Raw genomic sequence first — 23,733 nt, forward strand, 5'->3', positions numbered from 1 at the left:
CACTACGGATGGGCCGTGTGACAGTGGTGGTCCCGTCACTTCTCCTCTCCTTCTGCTTTTCCAATGGTAAAAATAAGTTAGACTATTTTAATGTTGATATTCTATGATTTCATAAAAGTCAATATTCTATGATCTCACAATAGGTCTGTAAGGACCATTCCAATGCTGATATTTCATGATTTTATAATGGAGAGTTAAGCTTTTTATGCTGGTTAAATGGAAGGAAACAGGAGACATACTTCATTTCTCTGAAAGTCAGTTAATATCTTTGGGGAATGATGTCACCTTCGAGCTTCAATTTTCAGATCTATAAAATACAGAAATAACAATATGAACCTCATGAAGTGGTGGGAGCGAGGGTGCTTGGAGAGGTGTACAGCTCGGTAGAGTCCAGCCGGAAACCTCTCCGAAGGTTTCCTCACCCAGAGGCCCAGCCAAGGCAGGCGAGAGCTTACCGAGAGGGCCGGGAAAGGGCGGGGCGAGGAGGTGGGCATGGTTCTCGCCCCGCCCCCGCTCCTCCCCAGATATCGCGAGAGGGCCGGCCCGCTTGGGTTTGGCGTCGGCGTCGCTCCGGTGTTAGGCCGGCTTCTCTCCGCGGGCCGCGGTTAAAGTGCGGGTGGCCTAGGGTGCTGTAAGGGCCGCCTGGCGCGCTAAGGACCGCAAGCCACGCGGCGTCGGCTGGACGCCAGAGCGTCCGAGTCGTTGTGTCGTGACAACGACTCTGGTGGCTGTCTCCGCGACAGCAGGTGCGGCCGCTTCAGCCCCAGGCGGGCTTGGTGGCTGACTGGCGAGTCTCTGCTCGCGCCCAGCCCTCTGCTTCCTGTACCCAGCGCCAAGCAGCGACGCTGAGCCGACCGCCGGAGCGGCGGGCAATGGCGGCCTCGACGGCCTCGCACCGGCCCATCAAGGGGATCCTGAAGAACAAGAGCTCTACGACTTCCTCTGTGGTGGCATCGGCCGAACAGCCCGGCAGGAGTGTCGACGAAGAGCTGAGGTAAGAGCCGCGAGGGACGGCCATCGTCGCCCGGGTCGGCCTGGCCAGCCCCTTCTTCCCCGCCTGGGCGGCCTCGCCCTCCCCGCCCCCCGGCACTGTTGCCGACCCCCAGCCCGACCCCGGACCCCGAGCCCGAGCGCGGCGGGCGGGCGGCGGGCGGCGGGCGGGCGGGCGGGCGGGCGGGGCGGCTGCGTAGATGCGGCCCTTGTGCCGCTCGGGTCTCCCTCCGCCGGCCAGGCTGAGGGGTGGAGTGATTATAAAGAAGACAGGAGCTATGACGTTTGTTGTGTGGGGTTGTTTTTAAGTATATACGCATATATAATAATTTTAAAACATACACCATGATCTTTGAGCTTCTGGAAATTGGGAATGTTAAAGAATCAAATTGAAGTTAAAGCTTCACCTGTTAAGCGTTTATTATTTCTTCACTTCGTATCCGAGTGTCTAAAATTCAATGATTAAAGTGTATTTTCTTGGCTTGGGAGCCCTTTAAGATCTAGTCTCAAGCTAATAAGAGACTCCTCCGAAAAAGAGATAATTTCTCCATTTTTCTAATTGCCCTTTTTCCATAGTCGTTCCTTTTTAGGTGAACATTATCACAAGAATCATGCCACATTCACTCTCTTGGGTCCTGGTTTGTCATTATCTCTGCATTAAAAGAAACCGAAAATTTCCCAGTCTGATCTATATTTAATGGAAAGCTACTTATTGCTAATTATTTTTGCATCTGCAACGAGAGTTTGAGCGCTTTCTAGTCTTTGTTCCTCTTGAAAGACATATGTAAGCTCAGAACAGTTCAGAAAGTACCAACTTAAAATGATCCCGTGATAATTTAGTTGCTTTTGCATACTCACAAATACATATGTGAAAAGATGTTGGCCCATAGCATTGTGTGTGATAGTAAATAATTGGGAACAACCCAAGGTCCATTAAGAAGGACTGGTGAAATATTAATTATGGTACATTAGTATAATGGGAAAACAGACCAGCCTTTAAAAAGAATGAAATAGATGTTAATGCGCAGAGAAAGATATCCAAGGTGCGGTCCTCAATGGGGAAAAAAAAGGGTGCAAAACCGTATATATAGTGTAAAATATAACACTGGGTTAGAAGTCCCCGGGGGCTTGGGTGTTCTAAGATACTAAACACATAAGGACTCTACATTCTGGAAATAAGGCCTAAGAAAAGTTGTTGAAATCTGTGAAGTCATAAAGCTAAAATGAGGATGTTCCCGAAAACTTGGAATATTGGAACTAGGGCACACCTGTTCAAAAGGATCATTTTAGGGCTATAAAAGGAACTACAGTTTGGTGATGGTAAATTTATGTGGATTTGTGTTACCTTGAGGAAAACATTAAGTAGGATCACAGCTCAGAATCATGGCCTTTGCGGGTTGGAAAGGACCTTAATTTGTCTGGCACCTCTCCTACTCCCACTCTCTTTTAGATGCTTGACTCTCTTACGTTCTCCAACATGCAATTTTCTAACCTCTATTTGGGGTAAGCTGCTTCATATGGGAAGGGGGGGCGGGGTTGTAATGGGATTAAGAAAACAATCTTACCAGAGCATAGCTATAACAGGAAGACCAAGATAGTCTTAATAACAAAACAAACTATGGAAGGCTCTTGTATGATTTCAGGGTGTTCAGCAACAAGAATGTGGTTCTCACTGGCATTTAAGTTGTCTACCTATTCTCCAGTGTGAGCTTCTTTTTGTTTGGCTACCACGTAGCTTATTATTTTCTTCTGTCTTTCGCTGCTGCTTCTGTTTATTCTCAACTTTGGTCTGCTGTAATTTCTGGTGGCCCCACTCTGTGTGTTGGCCTCTTTATATAATTGACTGGGGTTTACCTCCAGGTCCTTCTGCCTGGAAAGCCACTATACTAGACTGTCTCACCTACATAGGGCTGCTCCTTCTCTAGGAGCTGCTAACAGGGCAGATTGACTTAAAGGGGGCCTTTTGCAAGGCAGTTGACTTTGACTTATGTAAATTAGGAGGTTATAGTCCTGTCTTCAAAGGCAGCTACCAAGCCCTAATTCATTGAGGTTTATGATGTTTGGTTCTAAGTAGTAAAAGGGGATGGGTTTTTTCATGATAAGTGTTATTTGACTGGAAAGCAAATAAACTAATTCTATTGGTAATATGGTACACATTATTATTTATGGCACAGCTCATGCAAACAATATTAGTGACTTTATGAGAGCCTCTTTGAACAGAAACAATGAAAGTATAGGTGAACACATTTGAAACAAACTTTTTGTAATGTTTAAGTACAACCAGTATTTTCCCTTTCGTGTATAAAGGACCGAAATAAATAGCTCTTTCAAGTACAATGCACTTAAAATTCAGAAACTAAAAAGTATAGTGTAATGGTCTAACTTCAAATGTTGGAACCAGAGTATTAGGCAAAATAATCTCATATTAATGTGAAAATGACCGGGGATTTAAGTCAGTTCTCACTGTTCTCAGTAGTGACATTCTATAAAGTCACCACAAACACTGAGTTAGTTAATACTGAACTGTTGTTACTCCTAGGGGGAATACAGACTTAGGTTCCTGTAAGCCTCTGGTCACAACATTTTCATCAACCAATCAGTCCATAACCTTTTAAAATTTCTGTTTCTGTTTAAAGACACCTAATTTTATACATATTGTTGATTCATCAACATTGAACACATGGCCAATAGCACTATAACTCATGCCTGAATGAAGTTTATCTAACACATACTTTCTCCATAAGACACATAACAGTCTTCTTGGGCTTAGGAGCATTGGACAGCACTTAAGCACGATCTTTGGGAGCCGTTTTGAACAGCTAATTCACCAAAAAAGCAAAAAACATGGTACTAAGTAGATAAAAAGGACACATTTACAGTAAGAGAGCTGAAGCAAGAAGGTTTAATCTCAGCTGGGAACATGTGCATCGGACAACTCAAATTTTTCCCTGCTCTATGCGTGTCTGAGAGAGACAGAGAAATCTCCTCAAGTATTGATTTTGGAGTTACAGATAAATTTTGGCAAGTAGTCAGATTTGCAAATACAGAATCCACGAATAACCATACCTTTTATTGGTGCCATTATCATGTGAAGTACAGTGATAGTTTCCCTTTTCTGCACAAACCACTCCCCACCCCAACGCCATCAGTTGTGAGAGGGTATAATTTAACAGAACATTTTATTTAACATAAACAGATGTTACTAAGGGATTTTTTTTTAAAGTCATGAGTTGTGCTATTCCAGTGGTCTCTAAACTTTTTGATTGTGCATCATTTTAGTAGGAAAAACTTGAAATATGTTTCAAATATGTTTGTTTATGATTTATATACATATACTACTACCATTAGATAATATCTCAAGATTCAATATATACTTAAAGTGAGGTTTATATACTGCCATATTTCAAGTAGTCTTTAGGATTTTTTTTATACAGTTCTTGTCCAACCATTTTTTTTTTAATGTCCCAGTGGTGTTATCTTATTCCCTATACTTTGCATTGGTACTGTTATCTTCAGTGAGTGGTTTCTTCAGGTACCATTTGTCAGGTACCACTTTTTGAGGGTTAGTTCAATTAAAACTGGATAGAGTCTGTAAATCCACATAATTAGGCATAGATAATGTCAGTATATTGCAGCACTCTGCTCAACTAATTAGAACACCACTGTCATCACTATGATTGTGGAATTCCCATTCTTTCTGGATACTTTGAATATAGTGAACAACCTGTGAAGGTCAGACATAACAGATCTAGTGAGTAAGTACGTGTGTTTCATCAAAAACAAGACACCATTGATTCTAAGATGTACCATGATTTTAGGTAGCACCAAGAAAGAAAAAAATACTGCCAATTATAAGATACCATTCATTTTGAGGTATATTCTGTTTTCAGAAATATTAAAGTGAGAAAAATGTTCATTTGGAATTGTTGAAAATATAATATTGTGTTACTAAAGCCTATCTTATTAGAAGTGTTAAAGGTTAGTGATTAATATGGGGCCAGATTGCCTGGGTTCAGATCCTCTTTGCTACTTATTAGCTCTGTGACTTACAGTGCATTATTCATTATATCCCTGCCTAGTTTAATTATTAAATGAGTTACTAAATGTAAAGTGTTTAACCCAGTACCTCACCCTCAAATGTTGGTCTTATTCTATTAGAAATACAGAAATCTAATTTTCCCCACTTTTGGGGTTGTTGTACACAGTATGCTTTGGATTCACTGTGTTCAATTCAAATTCTGTAGTAGTCTTAGGTAGTGTAGGCAAATTCTGCTTGGAAAAATTGTGCTTAAATTAATTTCCTTTAATATAATTTTATATAAGCATGCTTCAACTTTGTCTTTTTCTGCCTATAAAGGAATATGGAATACAGTCAAAGGCCCACTGAGTAAAGTTTTCAAAAAGTGACCTTTTATTTACTAATTGCTTTTATTGTTAAGTCTTAGTTTAATTGTTCAAGCTTCAAAGGCTTGTACTTTGTCAACCTACAGAAGTTGAATCTTCATTTAAGAAAGAACCATTTCTTGAAATGTGGGGTTAAAGTTTAACACATTGAAGCAAAATCCTGCTTCCCACTCCAAACTCGGCTAAAACTGTAAAAACGAGAAGGTCACAAGCAACAAGAAGTATGAGTAGGTCTTTGAGATGGCATCATATGAGCTATCAAAGTGAAAGTGAGAATTGGTGACTTTTTTTGGTGCAGATTTAGGCTGCCGGAAAACCAATCACCCAAGAGGGAGGAGGGAGCTGAAACTAGCAGGTGCTTTCACCCTCACAGCGGATCTTCAGTGTAAGTGGTACTGCGCCTATTTTTTGTAAGTGGAGATGATGACCCAAAGAAGGTCACACGAACAGTTTGTGGTAGTATTGGGAATAAACCAAGTTCACTCCTTGGGTTTTGTTACTCAACTGATGTTAAGTCTACCAAAATTTAAGAGATGCTAATTTCCATATCCAGTGTCCTCTGCAGACAGTTTCTTCGACTTCATTACTTTCCTCCTAAGAATTTCCAGCATTCTTTGGAGTCTGTTGTTTTATGCCGTTATTGAAAGTTCATGGTTTTGCAAAATAATATCTTCTCTGGATCTTGACAATTGTAAGGTTCTTTTTCTCTTAGTATTGTGGTGAAGATGTGGAGTGAAGCTTTGGATATATAAAACTTTAATTCTGTTTATAGTAGATAGTAAACTAAATGGCAAGCGAATGGGAAAAATTTAGGTTATATGTAATGTGGTTCTGTGTAATATGGCTTAAATCTTATATATATCTTTGAGTTATATATAATGTGGTTTAAACCTTCTCATAAATTTCAATGAGTTCTTTACATTTATGTAGATATAAAGAACTCACTCAAATTAATGAGAATGTTTCCAGTAAATAGGCAAAGGATGTAAACAATTCACACAAGGAAAGTAAAATAAGCATTTTTTCATATTATTTATTAGGTAATGAGCAGAGAAACATAAAACAGCATTTAAATATCAATGTATACCTCTCAGGTGGCAAAAACACACACAGATACCCAATCCTGGCAAAGTTTTAGCAGTTATTTGGGGACATTACAAATAGTCCTCTCTTTAAAAAAAAAAAAACTATATGGCAACATGGAGTGAACTACAAAGCTCTTGATAAATTTAACCCCAGATATGCTTGTCCTAGCAAATTATCTTGAAAAGTCATTGAATACAATATGCACAAATGTTCATTTCTGCTTTACTTTAAGTAGGAAGACATTGGATTCAATCTAAATATCTAATATTAGGTAAATAGTTCGTTATTGAATATTATGCATGTAATATTAAAAAGGTAAAGACTAGAAAATACAAGCAGCTTATGATAAAATACATATACTGATATAGAAGCTATTTTTATATATACTATATGTATACTGTTTTGTCTATATTTTTATATATACTAATAGCTTGGGTATTTTTTCGTATATGTTGGAGTGGAAAGAATATACAGAAATCAAAATTGTTAGTGGGTTAAGGTATTAGGATTGTGATTCTTAAATTTTATCCTTAATTTCAAGAAAAAACCATTTCTTCTTATATCCTACAATTCAGTTCTTTTTCTTCTATCATTATCTCACAGAACAGATTTGCAGGGTGTTTGGGGGTACCTCTGTAACTTCAAAGGGCCATCTTCATTCTTCTAATGATGATAAATTGTCATTTTAATTCAATATTGTTAGCATCACTTAGGAAGTAGCTTGTTTTACTTTGAGATTAGGACACAGCTAACAAAGTCATTTTGTATGTGTTTATTTTTTAAATATTTTATTGTAATTTAATATACATACAGAAAAGTGTATTAGATGTAATTTTAAAGCTTAAGGAATAATTATAAAGCAAACACCCCTATAACCGCCATCCTGGTCAAGAAGAAGAATGTTTCCATCACCTCAGAAATGTCTCCTGTCTGGGACTTCCCTGGTGGCCCAGTGGGTGGGACTCCACGCTCCCAATGCAGGGGGCCCGGGTTCGATCCCTGGTTGGGAACTAGATCCCTCATGCATGACACAACTAAGATCCGGTGCAGCCAAAATAAATAATAAATAAATAAATATTAAAAAAAAAAAAAAAAAACCAGAAAGAGAAAGAAAAGAAATGTCTCCTGTCCTTTCCAATCACAGTCTCCTCCTCCCCTGTAATATAATCACTATCCTGACTTTTATGGTAATTCCCTAAGTATACATCCCTATACACTTTAGTTTTTGCGTGCTCTTGAACTTTATATAAATAGATATGTGCTAGTTATCTTTTACAATATCTTTAATAGGGAATCTTAATTGGACTGTATTAATACAGGTTTTATGAAACTTTTACCTGTGCTTTTGTGTTTCTGACTCGGACTTAACTCTGGCTTATCATTTCAGAGGCCTTGTCTATCAGGAGGGAACATTGAGTTACCATATAATGGGTCTCCCTTTGTCTATTAATTGAATTGCTTTCTTCACAAAATTAATCAAGTTCTCGTAAAATTTGTATATGTCTTTAATTATCCTTCTAATCAGAAGCTTCTTGATCGTTTCTGCTGCTAAAATCTTTAAAGTGTATCTCTTTTCACTGTGAGTTTCCTTATGTAGAATATGACCATGAGAAGACCTAAATCATTTGCTTTCTAAATTTACAGAAATTTGTAGATAATAGAGTTATTTAGCAAAATAAAAATCTGAAACTGTAGATTTAGTCAAATAGAAAACTGACTGCTTTTTAGAAAAACTCATTCTGTAGCAGATCATAAATATTTCAAAATCATTTAAATTTTGAATCTTGTGGGACAGTGGGAGAAGGCATTCGTACATAAGCAATTTTTTCAGAATTTTAAAGAATTTTTTCAGAATGCCTTATCGCAAGCCATTCTCACAGTGCTAAGTGAGATATGGTTTCAGGACTTTTAACAAAACTTTAGATTTAAAAATCCTAAAAATTCCATTTTTTATAATTTCCATGTAGAGTAAATACAGCCCAAGAGAGAATGTTTGTTGGACTTGCCTATAGTAACAGGACTAATGAAGGGTAAGTGGAACTTGAAACTTAAACATCTATCTCCCAGTTGTGTGTTACTGTTGTTTTTTTCCTCCACAAGACCAACTATTACTCTCATGGTCAGAAACTAGGCATCTAAAGAAATCAATACTATTGTAAAGCAACATCTATATACACAGTCTAGTTCAATCAAGTGTTATATACATACACACACTAGCAACATTTAAGTTTGATTAGTTGAAAATTCAGGTGAGTACCTTGCTGAGTGAATAAAAAAGCAGTTCTTTAAAGAAGAAATGTTACTTCTGTGCTTTAAAAATGAACGACCCATTAATTTTTAGCTTCTTATAAACTTAAGATTTTGATTTTTTCATGGTGAAGAAACTTCTGTTTGGTGCGGGGGGGGGGAATGGGAGTTGTAGTGTCAGTCACCTGTGGAGTATATCTAGGCCAACCTTTGCCTCTTGATAAAACTAACGGTAAGTAGGCTTAAAAGGAAGTTGTAGTTATAGTACTTAGTCTGCAATTGAATATTATTCAGCCTTATAAAGGAAGAAAATTTTGACACATGCCACAACATAGATGAACCATGCAGACATTAAGTGAGATAAGCCATCCACAAAGGACAAATACAGTATGAGTCCACTTATAAGAGGTACCTCGAGTGGTCTTAGAGACAGAAAATGGAATGGTTGTTGTGGTGGGGGTGAGGGGTAGTGTTCAGTGGGTACAGAGTTTCAGCTGGGGAAGATGAAAAAGTTCTAGAGATGGGTGATGGTGATGGTTACACAATAATGTGAATGTACTTAATGTCACAGAACTATACACTTAAAAATGGTTAAAATGGTGAATTATATGTTATGTATATTCTACCACAATAAAAATATGAAGGAAAAAAGTGATTAGCCTTAAATGGAGACACTGTGGGCCCTTTAGGGTAGAAAGCAGAAGAACATAAAGTCGGGCTCAACTGCCACGAGTGGGCACATGTAATTTTTAAGGTGACTCAGAACATGGAGAAGAGAATATGATATTAAAATTTTAAGTATGTCTTTCTTCAAGAGCAATTCAAGATCCAGGTATTGGTAGATTTAGGAAAATTGAAAATATCTGCAGTAAAACCTCACCAATGTTGAGCAAATATGGAAAGGATGATTTGAATCTGTGTAAAATCTACATTGATTTTTTTTTAAGGTAGTTTTATTTTTAAGTATATAACCAAGTCACAAATTGTATATGTAACAGAATATTGTTGGCTGGCAGAGAGGTTGTTGATGTCCTTTTTAATGAGTAGATAAGGATTTGTAATTAAGGCATTTAATTATTGAGCACCTTAGTAGTTGTACAAATATTTTGTTGAATGGACACTAATGGATGTTCATAAAGCATTTACAAAACATTTCTAGTTTTCTTAAGTAAATTTATTCCAGGTGATCTGAAACCATTTATCAGCAAATCGTTATATTTCTAAATTAAAAAAAAAACAACTGAGGTATAATTTTATACGCAATCTAAATCTTTATTAATGGTATCTGAATTTAATGAGAAAATTTAATTTTCTCTGTAGTTTTATGTTATGATTCTTTTGATTGTTATAGATACCGCTAAAAAAAATTAGGCCAAGGAAAATATTCCTGTTGTGTTTTTTATCAAACTATTAAAAAGATACCGTAAAAAAAAAAAAAAAAAAAAAAAAAGATATCGTAGATCCAAAATCCTTAACTACTGAGATCAGGCAATGTGTAAATTCCAGCTTTTGCTGTTACTCTATAGGCCAGATGAAGATTAAACATGTCATAATGTAATAGTTTTTTGAATGCCTGGAGAAGAATCTGATTACCCCTCCGTATCCACAGGTTCTGCATCCTCAGATTCAACCAATCATGGATCAAACATATTCTGGAAAAAAAATTTCCAGAAAGTTTCAAAAACCAAACTTGAATTTGCCATGTGTCAGCAACTATTTGCATTGTATTATATTGTATTTACAGCTATTTGCATAGCATTTACATTGTATTAGGTATTATAAGTAATCTAGTAATGATCTAAAGTATACGGGAGGATGTGCAGAGATTATATACAAATATTACACCATGTTATAGAAGAGATTTGAGCATCCTTGGATTTTGGTATCCGTGTCGGTCCTGGAACCAATCCCCTGAGGATACCAACGGACAACTGTAATGTGTTTTTAATATGTGGGCACTAAGTATTCTGTAAAATATTTACTGACACTTTATTGTAGTTACTTATGGCTTTTGCCCAAGTCAGTTTCTGTTCCAAGAAAGTAGATGTAAAAATAGAAGTTAGCAGTCAAATAGAAATTGCAGTGTGGGATTTGGATGTTTGTGAATTTTAGATGTGTACATTTTGTATCTTTTACTACATTGAGGAAAATTTTTTTTCTTCTTTTTTTAGTAAAAAGTCTCAGAAGTGGGATGAAATGAACATCCTGGCGACGTATCATCCAGCAGACAAAGACTATGGTTTAATGAAAATAGATGAACCTAGCACTCCTTACCATAGGTAATGTTTTGTATACAGCATTCCTTTTTTGACTTGTTTCCATTTTGCATTTGACATGAGCTTCTGGATAACAGATGATTTGAATCTTTGTCTGTTTTTTTATATTTGTTACTGGAACGCTAATTAATAACCCAACTGCATATTTCTGTGTAATAGTAAAAGTAATATGGAACTTTATGGAATCCATTTTTTACATTATAATTATAGTAGTAAATGTTTATTCATTGCACCTCAGTGGTCCCTAGCTGCTAATGATATATACAAAGTGACTTTTGCCTTCCTTAAAGTCATCTATTTGTAAAGGAAGATGAGAGCTGGGCTTGTTTGCTTCCTAAGTAGGTGTCAGGGGTTTATTCATTCTCTTTGCAGAAAGGGACAACTTCACAGATGGTAACTCTTTTTTAACCCTTGCAAAGACAAGTGGACATTACTACTGTTTCATGTCCTTATTTTTGAACTTACATGATATTGTAGTTCATATAATTGCATTGTAATTGTTAGTTTTGAGTCTTCCAGACTCAAATGACTCATTATCATTTTTTTAATGAGCTGTAAAATGATAGTGTATGGCTCTAGTTAGTATGAAGACAAAAATAAGGCACCAATAAACATAATGAGAGTCTAAATAAGTTAGAAATACCTAATTCAGATCATGCCTAGATGTATTGAAAAAAATAAAGATTTTCAGGACTGAAATATTTTGTATTTGTCACTGAAGTAAAACAACATAAATCCAGAAGTTACTATTAAAATAGAGTTAAAGAAATTCTGTTTTAAATCAATGGATGAAACTTTGGAAGATAAGTTGAGATAACTTGATAATAGCAAAAACAGTAAAAACAAGAATTATAACATGATTGGGGCTTCCCTGGTGGCGCAGTGGTTGAGAATCTGCCTGCCAATGCGGGGGACACGGGTTCGAGCCCTGGTCTGGGAGGATCCCACATGCCGCGGAGCAACTAGGCCCGTGAGCCACAGCTACTGAGCCTGCGCGTCTGGAGCTTGTGCTCCGCAACAAGAGAGGCCATGACAGTGAGAGGCCCGCGAACCGTGATGAAGAGTGGCCCCCACTCGCTGCAACTAGAGAAAGCACTCGCACAGAAACCCAACTCGCACAGAAGACCCAACACAGCCAAAAATAATAAATAAATAAATAAATAAATAAATAAATAAATAAATAAATAAATAAATAAATAAAAGAATTAACATGATTGTGACAAGGGGAGAAAAATAATGAAATAGGAGGTACAGATACTGAAACTCAGTACTAATAAAGCTTGAAGGAAGAAGTAGACATGTCATTTATGAAAGTGATCCTTATTTTTCTCCTAATTACAGGTATATACTTTAAAACATAACCTAAAACTTTTATTGTACCAGAAGCCAAAGTCAATGCTTTCTTCCTTTTCAATAAAGGTAGTAGACATCCCTTATCTTTGTTGGTTGGAAATAACTATCCTAAAAAAATTAAGATCAAACATGATTCAAAAATAAATAGCTGTAGCCATTATTTTAAAACTGTTTATAATTAAATAATAAAGATAACCATTTTTCGCAATTATGTGGGGAGCAAATTTTTCATTAGAGAGTAGATTGGGAAAGCTAAATAGCTTTTAAACTTCCTGAATTAGGTCTTAGGATCTAATTTTGTTATTTTACCTAACCTGTGTCTGCATAGATCATTTGTGTCTTATCTTCAGGTTGATGTACAAATACATATTCTAAAGCTGGATAGGGTTCTTTTGCATTATTTTTTCCCTGCCACTGGATGGACTAACTGAAGTGGTTTTTTTTCCCCTCCAGATGATTCGCGTTTTCAGTATTTATTTTCATGGTTGCAGTGGGGGTTTTTTTGCATGTTTTTTTTTTTTTTTTTTAATTATTTGAAGGCTTTTCTTGATTGGTGCTATACTTTTAAATATTTGCATCGAATAGAAACAATGTAAAATTAAACTTCAAAGACGACAACAGAGCCATAAATACGTTGATACTTTTAGTCAATAGAATTATGTTTCTCTACCTTGTTTTCCTGCTGGAAAAATTATAGTTCACGTATTAATTTATAATGTGCTTATCATCCTAGTATGGTAGGTGATGATGAAGATGCACTGAGTGATTCAGAAACCACTGAAGCCCTGACTCCAGATATCTTAGCTAGGAAGTAAGTATTGATGATTATAAAGCATTTTTCTCATGCTGTTTTTAATTCTGCAGAGTTAAAGGCATTTTACTTTACTTGTACAAGTGTAAATAAAAAGCATGTGCTAAATAAATAAGTTTATCTGGATTTTTCATAGAAACTTACATAGTCTTATTTCTAGGTTAAAATCAAGATATGTAGATGAGAACCAGAAGCTGGTACACAGATTCCCTGTGTCAGTTCCCTGAGTGGAGGTTTTTCTGTTTTTGCTTTTTAATATCCTGCCACCTGGGTTTTAAAGATAGAAGTGAGAAAGGCAAAATAAGTTGAATTCCTGAAAAAAAGCTCTATTCCTTTGCTGTTCATGGGTTTGTCAACTTCCACTCTTCTTGTTTATTGGTTTCTACGTGCAGTCCCACTCTCTTGCTTTTTATGTTCCTCATCAGGTTATAGCTAGCATATTAATAATCTTTAGATGTTTTTATGAGACTCAAAAGTTGAGTAAGACACTCAACTAATATAAGACTATCACAGTATTGATTTCTTTGTAAATGATTGTTGTATAGATTAACTGCTGCTGCTGAAAGCTCAGAGCCAAAGTGTCGAGTTCGTGAACAAGAAAGCAGTGAAGATGAGGATAGTGACCTCTCACCTGAAGAACGAGGTAGTTTCTTTCTTTTACTGCTTTTAGCATTGCTAATAATTTTTGCTAAGATAAATCCATTATATAGAAGACTGTCAAATGGTTTTCCTTTTTAGGAAGTGGATGGTGGGAGATTAGGGAGCAACATTTTTATAATTCAGATTCTACTTGTGTGGGTTTATTGTATAACAGCTCCACCCCCACCCCCCATTTCAAGAAAATATTACTGTCTTTAAAGGAGTTAACGTGTGTTCCTTTCTTTGTACCAAGCATCTGTACCAGGTAGATGCTCAGTAAATATTTATTAAATTAATGCATTTAGGGTCATTGAGTGTTTGGATGATCTTAAAGTGGATAGCAGTAAGAGCTAATTTCTCAATTGCTTGTGCTTTTTCTGTATTAAGGCAGTGGTGAAGCTTACCAAATGAATCAAGATGGTCAGACTTGGAATAAAGATTTTTGTTAGGTCCCATTGAACAAAAAGAACAGAAGTGTCACAGGAAAGGAGATAAAGATAGCCCTCTCAACAAGGATGAAAGAGGCTCTTTTAGCCCACACAGTACATACACAGTTAAGGCATTTGCTACCTATTCATTGTTCCTGTTTTTACGAGTAATAGTTCTTATCTGTGGAGGTAAGGAAAGATGGAAGATATTTCACTTTGTTGCTTTTTATAATTTTGAAGGATGTGAATGTATAATCTCAATAATTGAAAATTGCTTATATAGTTTATTTTCAATTATTTTTTAATAATTTATTTATTTTTAATTTAATTTATTTATTTGACTGCGTTGGGTCTTCGTTGTGGCGAGTGGGGGCTACCTTTCGTTGCGATGCACGGGCTTCTCATTGTAGTGGCTTCTCTTGTTGCGGAGCATGGGCTCTAGGCACGCGCGCTTCAGCGGTTCTGGCTCACGGGCTCGAGAGCGCAGGCTCAGTAGTTGTGGCGCACGGGCTTAGTTGCTCCGCGGCATGTGGGATCTTCCCAGACCAGGGATTGAACCCGTGTCCCCTGCGTTGGCAGGCGGATTCTTAACCACTGCACTACCAGGGAAGTCCCTTCAAGTATTTTTAAAAGGGAAAACCAAGCCTATGTATAGGAAAAAAGATGCAAGAAAAACACACACCCTCACAAAAAAGAAAAAAGAGATCGAGTAGTTTGTTTACTTGAAGACTTGAAATGCAGAAACTACCTGTACTGTAAAGAAGTTTAGAAACTTTAGAACTAAGATTCTGAATATTTGGTAGTTAACTGTCAGGATCTTTGTCATGTGTAGCTGTAAAGGTACAATTTGCTCTTCCCTCCTATCATCTTTAGAATGTAGTGTATTGAACAAAGCTATGATAGTCTGAGCCTAAGTACTATACAAGAAAGAAATTATACATATAGTATAATCTCAAATTGTATTATATTATCTTCTATCCTCAGTGACTTCCTGATTTATTTTCCCAAAATATACCCCAAAGACCCTTGAAAGGGGTTTCAGATAGAAATTGTTCCTAGAGTTTGTTGATTCCTTATTCTCTGAGAACGTGATCTATTGAGAACAGGGAATTTTTTATTAACCTCTATTGTCAGTTTCATTAAGGGATTTTTTTTCCCTCAAATTGTAGTTCCAGGAGTTATCCAGCAGGGGGAACCATTTTACTAGTTACAGTTTCACAAGTTCAAGTTCCCAGTAGTAGAGTTACTGATACAGGTGTTTATTGCTTTTAAGTAAATTACATGTCTGAACATCCTTGTTTATTAAAGAAATTCTTAGAAAATTTTATCTTGTAACTAGTAGCATAACAATTAAAATATTGGCTATGGAGTCAGATAGATCTAAGTTTTTACTCTAGGTATGTCACTTACCTAATTTGCTTAATTTCTCTGACCCTCAGTTTCCTCATTTCTAAATGGGGGGCTATAAAAATATTTAGAGTCATTTTTGAGTATTAAATGAGATAAAGAATTTAAGACACTTAGCACTGATTCTGGCATATTGTAAGTACTCAGTAAATATTAACTTTTAATAACTTAAAATAATTGGTATATTCTCCATTATATTATTTTGAAAAATAGTAAAAGAAAGTATAAAAAGGATAATTTACTTGTCAAGTTCATATGGATAGTTGATTATTATTAGAGCTGGGCCTGAAACCTGAAAATTTTTGTACTCTTTGGTATTATGTTGCTCTGCCATATAAAGATTGTAAGTAAAATTAATATTCAAAGAAGGTTGAGACCACTTATGTTAGCTTTCTACAAAATGAATACATAAATTATATAATAAATTTTGAGTATTGCAAAACTAAAATATATAACAAGCAAAACCAAGTTTGATGTCTCTTAGAATTAAAAAGAAATCATTTTCTTAGACTATTAGTATAATTGACAAAAGAAAAATACCGTAAGATCAACTATTAGGAATAAGAAACTACAAATTAAAACAGCGTTGTGGTGCCTTTCTTTCCTTTCAGATCAACAAACTTAAAAAGCATGACAATTTCCCTTTTGGTATGAATGTGGAGAAATAAGTTACTCATATACAATTGGTGGGTGTGAAAAATGGTTTGGCTTTTCTGGACAGCGGTATAGCAACATATGAGCCAAAAGCTTTAAAAGAAAATGACACCCTTTGCTCTAGCAATTCAGTTTCCCAGGCTTTATTTCAATGTTTCTCAAACATTTTTTACGAAGTGCCACTCAGTATACGTGTAAACATAAAATTATATAAATTAAAATTTCACAAAACATTTCTTAACCTTTACTATATGTGATATGTTCTATCTAGTTTATTCTGTTTTGTTTCATTTCTTTAAAATGCTGGTTATGACTTAACTAAAGCATTATAAGGCACAGTTTAAAAAAACACTAACTAATGTTGAGAAAATAATAGAACAGATGCACAAAAATGTATGTGCAGTTGAACCTTGAACAACATGGGTTTGAACTGTGCAGGTCCACTTATACTAAATACCTACTACAGTACTACACAATCTGCGGTTGGTTGAATCCACAGATGCAGAACTGCGAATATGAAGGGCGAACTGTAAAGTTATATGTGGATTTCAACTGTGAGGAGAGTAGGTACTCCTAACCCCCACGTTGTTCAAGGGTCAACTGTATATTACATCATAAAAAACAATGAAAATACAAAGGGGGAAATCAGAAACCTTTGACCAAGATAGGGAATTAAATTATAACTCACTACTTTATAACCTTTTAAAAATTATGTAAATCTGCTATGTACGTGGCAGAATTTTACTCTATCTCCATATACTTTATTGTCTAAACTCTGGATTATTTTAAGAGTGAAAGGGTCACTAATACAGCTCCATCAGACAATAGGCATAAACTGAGACTTCCTGGGACGTGGTCATTCTAACTATACAGTAAGTGAGAAAACAGCATATACAGCAAGGTATGATTCATTTTTATAAAAAATACATCTTTAGAAAAAAGTCGAGTCATAAAATATTAATGATAATTTCTGAGTGAGGAGATTGAGTGTTTTTTTTAAGTTTCTAGCTTTTTTTTAAACTTTGTAAAAGTTTTTTTAAGTTGCATTAAAAAGAACATGTGTTACTTTGTACTGAGAAGAAGTCTTACCTTTTTAGTAAATGTATCTGGTATTGGAGGCAATTAGAATCATTTTTTGTCGTTTCTTAATCTTGGCTTTTACATCATCTGAAAGTCATCACTAAAAATTTAGTCATGAGGATTTGGTCTTTTATTGATTTTCTTAAAATTTTTACTTTCTTCTACAATATGCTACTCTCAAAGAGTAAAACAAATCACAAAAGTAACTTAGAGAAGAAGAAAGATGGCTGGCAAGATCTTCTTAGTAGTTTGCAACAAATGTTTATGGGATGATGATATGGCTGTTGATCTCGGAACTTTCCTTCTCCCAACCCAAATAGAGGCTGAAAAGTGATTGATCAGTAGTGACAACTGTAAATGCCAGTGTTTAGAACATAAATAAGTATAGATGATAAAAACTTAAAGGGAGGGACTTCCCTGGCAGTCCAGTGGTTAAGACTCCGCGCTTCCACTGCAGGGGATGCGGGTTCGATAGAGGGAATTAGGGGACATAGAGAAAGTACTTTGAATAGCCTTATTCTGAGAGATTTCTCTTATGCCTTTTTGGCATTAAAATATTTTTATGAATACCTTAATAAACCTATGGTGAATGAGTTTTAATGCTCTTGATAAAATAAACAGTTGGCAATTTTATGTCTACTCCTTTTTTGTTTTTCAATTTACTGGTCGAGGAAATTCTAAAATCTTATAATATTTCTTAAGCAGTTGATCTTTAAAGTGCTATCTATTGATAAAATATGGTCAGTTGTGTTGATTTACAGCTATTTTTATGTTTCTGTGGTGAAGACTATAAATAAAGAATAGTCTAGAATCACTTTACTGTTCCTAATAACACATTTTTCTTAAAATTACTCTGGGAATGAGGTTATGTTTTTAGGCCAGCAATGTTTGGTTTTTTTTTTCCTCCCCCCGTCCCTTCTTCCCTCCCTCCCTCCCTCTCTAGAGCCAGCAATGTTTTAAATCATGGCAATTTCTTAATGGATAATAAGAATTTTTTAAAGGAATTTTTTCTGAATTATAAAAATAGAAAACTTGAAAACATTAAAATTACCCCATAGTTCCTTGGCCTAGAATTAACGGCTGTTAATTGCCGAGTCTCATTTTGTGTGTGTGTGCACATGGGCATGCACGCAGGCTTTGTACATAGTATGTATATTGTATTATAGTTTTCCTTTTTTCCCATTCAACTCTATCTGGAGAATTTTCCTATATCTTTAAATTTCCTTCACAAATGTAACTACTAATGGCTCTTACTCTTAGTCTCCCATTAAGATGTACTTGAAGCATCTAAGGCAAAGATTGGTAAACTTTTTCTATAAACGGCCAGACGGTAAATATTTTAGGTTTTGAGGGCCATATGGTCTCTATTGCAACTACTCAACTCTGCCATTGAGTACAAAAGCAGTCTTAAGCATTACAAAAGCAAATGAGTGTGACTGTGTTCCAGTAACACTTTACTTACCAAATAGACACAGGCTGTAGTTTGCCAATCTTTGAGCTAAAGACTTCCTACGCCTATTTTTTTGTATCTTGTAGAAAAAAAGCGACAGTTTGAAATGAAAAGGAAGCTTCACTACAATGAAGGACTGAATATTAAATTAGCTAGACAATTAATTTCAAAAGACCTACGTGATGAGGAGGAGGATGAAGAAATGTCAGAGACTGCAGCTGGAGAAAGCATGAATACAGAAGAATCAAATCAAGGTTAGGTGTTTTGAAAATATCACTGAGACACTTGTGATCCTTTGTACCTAAATAATATACTTTATTTTGCTCGCAACTTTGAAGAACCTCAGAAAATTTTGCTAAAATTCACTTTTTATGCCAAAAGTTTAGAAAATTTCAACCCCTGTTGGTCAGTTTCAAAATAATGTTTTTATGCTCAGAGTTGATTTAAGACCATATGTTATGTTACATGTCTATGTTGTTTGGTCTACTTGGCTTTAAGCAATGATGTTTGTCTTCGTATTAAGCTATACTTTGTTTTTAATGGTTCAGATCATATTTTGTCTGTCGTAACAATGTCAATTAAGGTTTAAACTTTTTAAAGAAACATGTTTTTAACATGGAAGATTTGTTTTAACGTCCCTTCAGGCATAAAGTATGTCATGTCTTTCCAGTGTTGATTCTTTTGACTGTTGGGTCAACAAATTATTTGGCTGATTTTTGTTTGTTTTGTTTTTAAGTCTCAGACAACCAGCCACTGCAGCCTACCAACTCTCGATCAGTCATAGGAAATTGATTTTATTTATTTATTTTTAATAAACTGTTATTCTGGCATTCAACAAAGGTGAATCTTCTATACCATTAATACAGATTTTGTGCCCATCTACCTACTCTTTGTGCTGCAAACTGGTGCTTTTGAGTGGAGATGTAACTTACTTTTATATGTTGTGCCTTGGATGATTAAGTCTTAGGAAAGTAAATAATTATTATATTATTGTTTTGGTGAGCAGATATGAAATATAAGTGATTCTATGGTAGAACCTCATGACTGTGCTCATTATAATAGCAGGATGACAATATTTTTTTGTTATTCCATGTTATGCTTTTGCGTTTCAGTTTGTTTCATACAGCGTTTTCTTTCCATTTTATTCACCATAGTCTGTTTAACTTGAACAAACTTTATCTTGAGTAATTATTGTTGTATGTCTCTCTCTTCTCTCTCTTTAAATTTATTATCCATTTTTAGGTGACCTATCTCCTAGTTGGTGTTTGTTTCCCTGTTACCTATATCTTGGTGATTTCTTTTTATGTATTCAATACAGATGTTTCTGGGTTATAACTTTTCATCAGTTTCTTCTCAGACTTTCAGTATCCATTTGTAGTGACTCTAACAAAGCATTGGGAATACCCTTCATTTGCCAATGGAAATTTGTACCAGCACCACTATGCCAAATATTAAAGGGATTTGTTTTTTAAGCCACAGCTTTTGAAAAATAAATCTGACCTTTTGTCTGTCTCTGCTTCTAAAACATTGGATTTCACAGATTTAACACATAAATACATTTTTTTCATTTAAGTGGAATAGATGATTAAAATTTGTATTAACGCTGATTTTTCTTCAGTGGAGATGAAGTACTCCTTACATAGGAGTATATACTGCTTCGCTTCAATAACGTCCACAAAGATAGAAAAGACTACATAATAAGGCATAGAGAAGAATGTTCATTATTTATTTTCTGTTCTTGGGCCCTTAAAAAAATTTTACCAGCTTTTAAAATCTCCAAGGATCTATGGCACCCATTACTTTTTTATCATTTTCCTTCTTTTCCCCCTCTTCTACACTCCTGCCTATCCCCACCTGTTTTATTACTGTTTTTATAAAAAGAAATGTGGCATGTTTAGACTCTCAGGAAATTTTTTATCATTTTTATATCATAAACACAAATCTTTTATAGTTCTGGATATTTGAGTTGTAATAAACTCTTAGCTATCCACCAGTGATTTATTCACAAAAGTGTTCAACCTGAAACCTATTTGTCCTGTCACTTAAATAGATACACCTGTTCTGCTCTTTATATTATTTACGGGGTATACAGATTCTTTCATATCATACTGATCAGTCTGCATGAAATATATCTTGTTTTTTAGATATTTCTATTTGTTTATCATACGTAGCAGTGGAAGGAAACTTCAGCTCAGGTAGTTCCAAGTTTGGCAATACTCAACAAATAAATTATGTTGCTGTTTTTTCTTTTATCATTGCAGGATCTACTACATGTGACCAACTGCGAAACAAATCACAGAGCTCATAGAAGGGATTCGTTCAGCACAGTAATTGTCAGATACAAATCCTGTTACAATAACATACTGCTTCTTGTTCTCTACAATTCATGACTTAAGTACCAAAATGCGTACCAGTTATTATATATTGCCAAGAACTAAATAACTTTAGAGACTAAATAGACTGAAAATACCTAATTGATACATATATTCTTGTGCCTAGTACTTCACCACAAATACAGCATAATGTCATCAGTCCAAAACTACATTACTTTTGTAAGAACACTGGTTAATTTGTATAAGATATATAGCTTTTTATGCTTTAGAAGTTAATATCTTTTGGGGAGGGAGAAGGGATCTAATTTATTTTCTTCACTTCTAGATGTGATAGCTCTTATAAAAAGTTAGGTTTTTTAAAAATCAAAATCCAATTGGAACAACAGATCATACAGGCTGATAAATATTCAGTCTGAAAAGTATTTTAACATGCATCTTCAACTTGTCTGTTTAATTGAAAAGAATTATAAGAGTTACTGTTGCATTTTCTGGTATACTACCTTTAAAATTCCTGTTGAGTTTCTTTTATGTTTACAAGGAAAGGAATTAAACTTTTTCTCATCAAAACTAGCTTTTTCCATAAATAAATTATCAGGTTAAACTTGCACTAACGTCTGCTCTGACTTTTTTTTGTACACTCGATGGGCAGACTTCAGATCAGTTTTTTAAATAAATATAATTCTAATATAGTCTCAGCATTTCCTTTATCTATTTGTCTTAACTTCCTACCTTTGTTTCTTACTCCTTTCCACGCATATGCACAGAATCCTTTACCTTTATAAAGGATCATAAAGATTGTCGTGACATTAGGAACTTTTCCTTTTCTCACATATTGTCATTTGCTGCAACAATGAAAATCTTATTTTGACTATCAGTGCCTATTCGTTCTTCTAATACATGGAGAAAATAGATTGAATAGCAGCAGTACTATAGACAGGAAATACAATTCAACTGCAGAATTTCTACACCTCTGTGATTTACAGCTTGCTAATTAAAGTGCTATTATTAGTTTATTGTTTGACTTAATTAGACCTTAGAAAACAACTAACTGAGGTTTTTGGGGGGTTTTTTTGCATGATGAGAGAATTGTGTGTAACCAGTGATATGATGATAGTTCCTGAATGTATAGACAGAAGTAAATCTGAACACTTTTTAAATTTAAAAATCTTAAATAGTTCCTGCTTTAAGGGAGTATCATAATGTATACTATGACAAATGTACTTTATTCTTCTAACACAGTAAGATTTGGACTTCTTCCGTGGAATGAAGTGCAGTTCCTGTGTATCTTAGTTTAGTGATGGTTTCATTTCTAGTCAGTTATTTGTATCTTAATTTTTTGTTAGTACCAAAGGAATCCATTATATGAACAGACTTTTAAAATAATTTCTGTATACTGTATGTATGAATTGGCTTTTATTGAACAGCTTTTCTTCCACTTGCAAGTTTATGGAAATATCAATATGTCAAAATAAATAAGCGGGAGAATTCTTTGCTGTTAGAAGAATGTTTTTATTAAGTTGAATGTCTTTTTTTTTTTTAATGGAATCCAATCAGTACTTTTGAACTGCAGGTATAGTGTTCTAATTAAAACATATTAGCTAGTAATACTACTGATTTATAAACAATGTTTATCTCTACTTTCTGAATTTAGAATGTTGAGGTATTCTTACCTGTTTAAACCTGTTTGGGGGTATTTAAGCTTATACATATGTGTACATATGTTCATGCACACAGACCTCTGTTTTTGGTTTTCTCATTTCGAGTTCTTAGAAAGTATCCACATGCTCTTTATTTGTAGAAATAGCTGCTGTACAATGAAGAAAAGGTAAGACCTTTAACAACTGATCCTTTTGGTGTTTTCTGCAAACGATTTCTTGAAACTTAAATCACAGGCAAACTCACATTTCTGGTTTCAGGAAGTAGATAGTTATGTCAGAGAAATAAGACATGGCAAATAGCATGCTCAGTAGGATTTTAGGTAGTCAAATGTGACTGAGTAAAACTGTTCATCATCATGAGTTCCTAATTGACACAGTATTGAACTATACAAAAAATGGACCTTCATGACTCAAGTTAGATTTTCCTTTGGAGAAAGTTATCTGTCAGTGTTCAGTTCTAGCCAAAGTAGATTTTACTTTCAATTTTTTATCAATATTTCTTCTCTGCTTAACTCCTTTGATGTCATCTTTTCTGTTTATTTTTCAGTCTGAAATTCAGCAATGATGCTCTTTAAAATCTGAGACATATAATGGTATAAATGGATTGTTAAAAATAACTTTAAATTGAAGATTAAAGCAAAGTGCCATTTTTCCCTAGACTACCGTTTTGTTTACATTTTTTCCTCTTAAATTAGTACACTGAACATATTGTAATAAAATACAGTAATATGACGATTGTGTGTGGATTTTATTTTCTTGTTACCCAGCTGTCGTGTTCCATTGGCTAAAAGTTCTGGATACCAGGAGAGGGTCTTGAACTACACTGTGGCAGAGTAATTTGTTTAGTTGCCCAGCATTGTGCTAGGTGTCCAATATATAATCCTCAAAACAACCACGCAGAACAGGTATCTTATCAG

The 23,733-nt window shown here is 35.1% G+C and overlaps 1 protein-coding gene and 1 pseudogene across 2 annotated transcripts; both read left to right on the forward strand.

Annotated features, from left to right (window-relative positions):
- The first annotated feature begins 538 nt into the window (after nucleotides 1-538).
- On the forward strand, nucleotides 539-23,504 carry PPP1R2 (protein phosphatase 1 regulatory inhibitor subunit 2). 2 transcript variants are annotated; one of them, XM_061193239.1, is made up of 7 exons: nucleotides 539-994; nucleotides 8,448-8,510; nucleotides 10,899-11,006; nucleotides 13,090-13,167; nucleotides 13,713-13,810; nucleotides 18,912-19,079; nucleotides 21,087-23,504. In XM_061193239.1, exons 1-7 carry the CDS (start codon nucleotides 873-875, stop codon nucleotides 21,131-21,133), a joined length of 684 nt encoding a protein of 227 aa, XP_061049222.1. In that variant the 5' UTR covers nucleotides 539-872; the 3' UTR covers nucleotides 21,134-23,504. The 2 variants fall into 2 exon arrangements, with proteins under 2 accessions (XP_061049222.1, XP_061049223.1); XM_061193240.1 differs by lacking the exon at nucleotides 8,448-8,510.
- On the forward strand, nucleotides 14,281-14,398 carry LOC133094183 (U6atac minor spliceosomal RNA; annotated as a pseudogene).
- Nucleotides 23,505-23,733: the final 229 nt, after the last annotated feature.

Source organism: Eubalaena glacialis, chromosome 6 (genome assembly GCF_028564815.1).
Source record: "Eubalaena glacialis isolate mEubGla1 chromosome 6, mEubGla1.1.hap2.+ XY, whole genome shotgun sequence".
Taxonomy (NCBI): Eukaryota; Metazoa; Chordata; class Mammalia; order Artiodactyla; family Balaenidae; genus Eubalaena; species Eubalaena glacialis.